At 43.2% G+C, this 6,619-nt stretch overlaps 1 protein-coding gene across 1 annotated transcript in view; it reads right to left on the minus strand.

The window, feature by feature from the left end:
* Positions 1 to 6,334, minus strand: part of lrmda (leucine rich melanocyte differentiation associated) — a 200,140-nt gene extending 193,806 nt beyond the window's left edge. The window contains exons 1-2 of the mRNA XM_035605928.2: positions 5,951 to 6,334; positions 3,465 to 3,565 (exon numbers count right to left, since the gene is read on the minus strand). Coding sequence (XP_035461821.1) covers positions 3,465 to 3,565; positions 5,951 to 5,992 — 143 coding nt within the window. The 5' untranslated portion in view covers positions 5,993 to 6,334. The remainder of the gene's footprint in view (positions 1 to 3,464; positions 3,566 to 5,950) is intronic.
* Positions 6,335 to 6,619: the final 285 nt, after the last annotated feature.

Here is a 6,619-nt window from a genome sequence, read left to right on the forward strand (position 1 = left end):
TGATGGCTAGCGAACCCTCTCCGTTCCTGCACGCCGAAGCTGAACTGCTTATGAATAAGGTGATCATAAACTTAAAATAATTCTGAATGTTAGATAAAATAAAATTGCAAAATTTCTAAATCCCTACAATTTTGTCTTCTTTCCGGATCTTCAAAACGCTTCTAAAGGGAAGAAGTTTTCGGCTAAAATTTTTGGAAAATTACGTATTTGAGAGCAAATTACTGTCGACATACCAATATTATCACAGGTATTATTGTTGATCTGTGGATGAGCAATTTCTTTATAACAAGGGAAACAGTGTGAATTTAGGTTAGTTTTACCCATAATAATCCATGGCTAAATATGGAATGTGAACCATGTGTACCATGATGTGAATATTTTTCCCTCCAGTGTTACCGATTACTCAGGTTTTTTTACACCAAAAGACATGTAATATTAATATTTGTTTATTTTTTCATATTTATTTTATCGGGTTCTCTTTTGGCATTGGGTATAAATCAAATCAACAAATCCTCCATCTCGCCAATCAACTGTCCTTTCATCACCTAACACGACTCCACTAGATGCTAACTTATATAAAGTGTTAATTTAACAAATTCATCATTTTCACGTGAACTAAATTGGTTTCATGTCTATAAAAAATGAAGTAGAGATGTGGCCATCAGGCAAGTTATGCAATGTGTGCCTGAACAGTGTGTAACAGCAGTAACACAGACTACTGCCACAACCCCAATACAGAACTTAATAGCCATCTATTTTTCTATGCTTTCCTAAAACTCTTTGTTTTCCAGATGACTGTCCTCTTGCAGAAAAACTTGTGTTCAAGTTAAAGGAAAAGGACAGATTTGACAACCTTTCACTACAGGCTGGAATGACCACAGATATTAAAGGCTATTGGATACTGGTGAAAATGTCAATATCACATTTTTTTTCTTTTTTTTTATTAAAAGATTGCTACAAAAATTAAAATGTGACCTGTCTTTAAATCTACTTAAAGAGGAAATGCAAGTGCAGCAACAACAGAGTTCAGGGGAGACAAACAATCCTTCACAGGAAAAGCCTCTCCACCGCTAAGCCGTGAGTCGGGGGCCTCATCTTGCAAGGTGCATTCTTTTGGGGATCAAAACGGCTATGCCTTAGTTAGCATACGACATTATCACATGTTGAGCTGCCTATTGGGTTTCACAGCTCCATCCAACCATGACCATCCAAGTGTTGTCATGTTAGCGCCCACAGAAACCAATGGTAACAGAGAAGGAGTTCAAGAGAGAATGTCGGATACGGGTACGGGGGGTGCGTATATGTGTGCGGTGGAAAAACTTACATAACCACACTAGCAGGTCAGTGATGTATACTTTACAGCTAGAGATGCAGTGCACAGACAACACACAGTGGGAGGTAATGTTACCAAGATGACTCACTCTTGGCAATCAGATTCAACACATTTTTACAAACACAAACGTGCGCATCGTTTAAAAAGTCAGCGGGATATGATCACATGAAACATTTACAATAAAGGAAAACTCAGGACATGTCTGATGTTAACCCGGCATGCAGGGTTTCATTGTGAACCATTTAAATGTAAACACACCGTCTATACAGGAGGAGAAAAAGATGAAGCACTGTGTAACAGATCACTCTGCCACTAGCAAACCATCAATCAATAGTCCACCGATATGAGCCCCAAATGGTTTCGAGCAGCACCTCATTACTTCTGCACCGCTTCTCTGCCCATGCCACCCTTTGAAGTTCAGTAATGATATCTGACATGTGAGATTAGCCAAACTGAAAATTAATAATAAATTAGTACTGTCTTGGTCATAAATATTTGATTCCAAACATCAAGTCCTTAATGTGACAGGTTCAAGGGCGAGAAACATAATGCCCCCCTTGATCTCCCCGAAAACCAACAACACACGTAAAGACTTGTTCCAGTCAGTTACCATAAAGCTGTTTGCCAGACATAACGGGCTTCCTCTGGGGTAACACCCAAGACATCTACTGTTTTGGCTGTCCAAAGTGTATTGTGCAACACATACAGCAGTTGTGATCGCACGGCAATCATCTTGTGTAAAGATTTCCTCAGGCACTTCCACTTCCTTTTTTTGGAAAACCAGATTTGGGCAGTTGCTCAAAAGATTACAGCAACTCAACAATGACATGGACACCATGTTTATTGTTAGCTGCATGATAGCACTAATAAGGAAAGGCCACTGACATTAAGTGAATGTGGGTACAGTTACATTACACAGGTATCTATGTTAGTCACTTAAGTTGCTGGTTACATTTGGAATAAAATGTGCAGTAAGATGCTCCAGTGAGCAAAATGTACTTTTTAAATGTTCGTCCAAGGGCAGCATGACTTTAATAAAACTGAAAACACACACAGTCTCCATGACTTTCATCACAACAGTTCCTCCCATACACAGGTGCTGGTTAAATTATCCATTGACGGATTTTTTATTTATTTATCTATTATTGTTTTCTAGGTCCTCTGTTCACAAATACAAAAAAATATACCAGCAGTAAAGATGGGGTTGGCTGGACTTTTCATACTTTTCACTATTCATATAGTGCTTTAATAGTAAACGCTTAAAACACAATGATATTTTTCGCAACCTGTCTTAATTCCATAGCATGTGGCAACCCACCATGGACATCACCAATTGGTTTGTGAGCTGCCATTTTGAAGCCTCCAATTCCTCATTTTGCCATCTTGGTTTTTTTAAACCCAGAAGTAACCATATTTGGAGGAGAGAGGGGGTGGGGCCTGACTAAGGGGTTATCCACTGCACATCCACCTACAACTGCAACCATGCACCTATTGGACGGTACTAGCTGTCAATCATGGTCAGGGACTGATTAGGACTAAAAAACGGCCCTGGACTCTCCCTCCCAAATAGGCCCAATTGGCACATGGCACCATGAGAATTAGATCACGCTGTATCCACGCCCCAAGGCGACCATAATTTACTAAATGAATGTCATGCTGTATTGGAGAAGACTTGAAACTTTTTCACCCCCACCCAAAAACAATGCCTTGACTGATGCGGCTTCATGGCCTGACAGTCATGAAAAGGGTTCAGAAACAAAAACACCTCGTGTCCATCTTCTCCCTCCTTTAAACCCCCCCCCCCCCCCCCTCCCCTCCCCTCCCCCTCCATCTGAAGCAGCTGCCATGAGGTGTTCCTTCATGTCCTGACAGGGGAATCATGTCTTCTGTTTGCCCCCGAATTAGCATGTCACATTTATCGACCGGGCCTTTTATCCTGCTCCTGTGATACCCGCCCCGACGCCCAACACTCATTCAGCTCCGTGATTTTCAGACGACACCCTGACCACCTACAGACCGAGGGCACACGTTCAGTCGCACCTGATGTAACGTAACAGACTGAGAGAGGGAGAGAGGCAGAGGCAGACAGTATATTCATCCAGGCGATAACACACTGTTTTATAACACCTACCTGAGTTGATTGAAGCTCAGATCCAGCCTTCTTGCAAACTGGCCATAGGTGTCTCCAAGGAAGCCTGGGATGTCTTTGCAGTCGTGTCCGATGTAGGAAATCTTAAGGAAAAATAAAGGAAATAACTGTGAAATCAATGATGCAATCGCTGCCCTGACATGTGCAAGGGAAATTAATGTTAATTCAGGATGCCCCAAATGTAAAACATAATTAGTTTCAATGCTATTAGATGCTGTAAACAGAGCCAGACCTCCCTGTACGCTCACTACGCACGTTGCGCAGGGCCCAGAGCCGTTGAGAGAGAGTCGCGACAACGGAAGCCCAAAATGCTTGCACGTCACGTGACTCATGTAGACTTCAGATAGTTCCCGGAAGTTCATGGTGCGCAGTTCGAAACCATTATTCGGCGGGATGGAACTGCGATTTTTGGTAATTAGTGGTCAATAAATGTATCGATTTACGATATAGCAGACCGAAATGCCTATGTATTTACTCTATGTAGATAGTCAATACGTTTTTTTAAATCATAAATAATCATGAATCAAAATCCACTCACATGCTTTAATGAACATGTTTTAATTCAGACGTGCTGATAATATACAATCTGATTATGTAAACGTCTTACCCTGCAACACAGACGGTCCACCGACTCCATTCTGCTACAACTCTAATGCGCTGCTGCTCACTTCGTGTAAATTTCGAGAGGCTCCCCCTTATGTCAAAGCAAATTGTCAATATAATAATAAGTGGATGAAGTGTAACTATCCTTCATGGGGAGAAATACAAATTAAAAAACCTCAATGAGATTGACGTTTGTCTGCCATGGTGAAACGACAAATTTCTGAAGACGAACTACAAAAAAACGCAGCAGCTCCATCCAGCATTCTTCATGATGTGAGTCTCTTCTGTGTCATATTCATACTCTTGTACTTATTCTACTTCTACTTCGGATTGATTCGTTTACGTCCGTGCATGGCGCGTCACTTTAATATCACTCCCGCAATGAATTGTGGGCCGTCTATATCTCCTTACTCTTACATAGGAAGCTCCAGTGTACCCTACGCTAAAGGAGATAGGAAAGGAAGCATTGAAGCTCCTTTCCGATGCATTAAGAGAATCCAAACAGCTCTTCTCATGGCTGCTTATCAAATACGTCCGGGTCACGTCAAGACTTAGGAAACTTCCCAAGTCAATTTCACAATTCGACCTCACCCAGAGTTTGACTTTGTTTCTGAAGGAGCGAGCACCCGAGCAGCCGGCCACAGGAATAAAAGGACAGTTTGGTGTTTTTTAGATAAATGTGTGTCAAAGAATGAAGTGCTCATCTTGAGTATCGGACTGTGTGCACGCACGCGTTGTGCAATGGGAACTCCCCGAGGTGCCGACACATGTTACACTTAAAAAATTGCAGCTCAGAAAAGATTTTGACTTCATGCCTTCACGTTCGCATGCATGAAATGAAACCCGTGATTTCAAGCAGCAGCAACCAGTGAGGACCAGTCCAGAAAATATATGGATGTGATGGCACACATAATTTTAAAATGGACTAATGCAAGTTGTAAAAGCTATTGATTGAGATTGACTAACGATCGAACATGTCGATGAGCAGGGCATACTGCAGGCCAATATGGATGCAATTCTCAAGAAATACTAACCATCTACTGTAGTATTCAGACATAGTATAAATATTATTTTTCATTTGAAATGTAGTTAAGGAAATCTAGGGTAACCAGTTTAAATGGGCCTGATGGAGCTGATAACATTTAAATGAATAAATATTGTTGTAATATTGAAATATTGTCAATAATAAAAGTACAGTTGCTTAGCTTAAATTTGTCAGTGGAGGAGATGCTCGATCGTCGGTAAATATTGTTTGTTCACACCTCCATTCTTTTCTGCATACTGTGGATCTATTATATTCTTAGGCTGACAGATGGAGCAAACGGTGTTAAAGGAAGGAGGATTGTGGTGGGAGCACTCGGGCGGCAGGTGTAACTGTGTGGCTATGGCCAGGGGTTGGCATGGCTCATGATGAGTCAGGTAGTGGGGGGCCACGTAGCAGAATGTTGCATAGGGCCCCAGGGAGGTCAGAGCCGGCAAATGGCTGTATGAATACTTTGATTAATAAGGTCATAATCATTTTCTGTATGATTCCCTGCCATTCTAACGCGCACGGCGCATATATTCTGCACTGTGCACGCGTCATCACAGGGTATGACTTTCCCGCAGCGAAGTTTGTGGGAGGAACCGCGAAACTGAGAGTCACGACTGGTAACGTTGGCAACGGCGGCGTCACATGACAGCGGCGATGACGGAAGAAATTAAAGCACTTAACTTGCGCGCGCGCGCACACACACACACACACACACACAGAGAGAGAGAGAGAGAGAGAGAGCAGCCACTGGGCAAAGTGGCACCTGAATGCGCCGAGAAGCGACGTCCCGAACCCGAAAAAAGTTTTTTTCCCAAAACACGCACGCACTTACCTGAGTCCCGTTCAAGGCGACCGACGACTCGCCGTGTGCCATAACTTCCCCCCGGAGGGTGACAGCCTTCGCCGGCTGCGCGTGGCTCTCGGAGGAGCTGCTGCCGGACGTGCAGGTATGGAGACGTGAGGCCGGCCGACGTGCGCAGCACACCGGTTGATGCTCCTGCGGGCAGAACGTGGGACTTGGGCCCGGCCACTTGTGGATCGCTCCCCGGTGGACTTTTACAGCTTCCGCGTGCCGCTCCAATCAGCTGACCCCGCCGCGGTGCGGAAGCGCCTGTTTCGTTACACATGAGCCTATCAGGGCTGCTGCCTGCCTCCTGATCTCCCCGTCCCCTCCGTGTGTGAAACCCTATCAGTTTGCCATCCGTTGGCTTTTAATAGGAGACTTGCTGCGTTATAAGTCCAAATCCAATTGTTTCAGATGTAAAAAGTGAGCATCCGGATAAGACAACAAGCACTTATTGAATTTATTTATTGTTTTACACCAAGGGGGCAGAAAAGTGATGGTAAACATGTATTTTTTTTTAATTTTAATTTCATGGTTAATTCTATTTGAGTCAGTTACGCTGAAACCAACGCCTCCCCCCGCGGCAAGCACTAACCGGTTGAAAAGACATTGGAAAAGATTTGCCTATAAATCTACACAACTTTGTTGAAAAGTGAA

This window comes from Scophthalmus maximus, chromosome 10, assembly GCF_022379125.1.
Source record: "Scophthalmus maximus strain ysfricsl-2021 chromosome 10, ASM2237912v1, whole genome shotgun sequence".
Taxonomy (NCBI): domain Eukaryota; kingdom Metazoa; phylum Chordata; class Actinopteri; order Pleuronectiformes; family Scophthalmidae; genus Scophthalmus; species Scophthalmus maximus.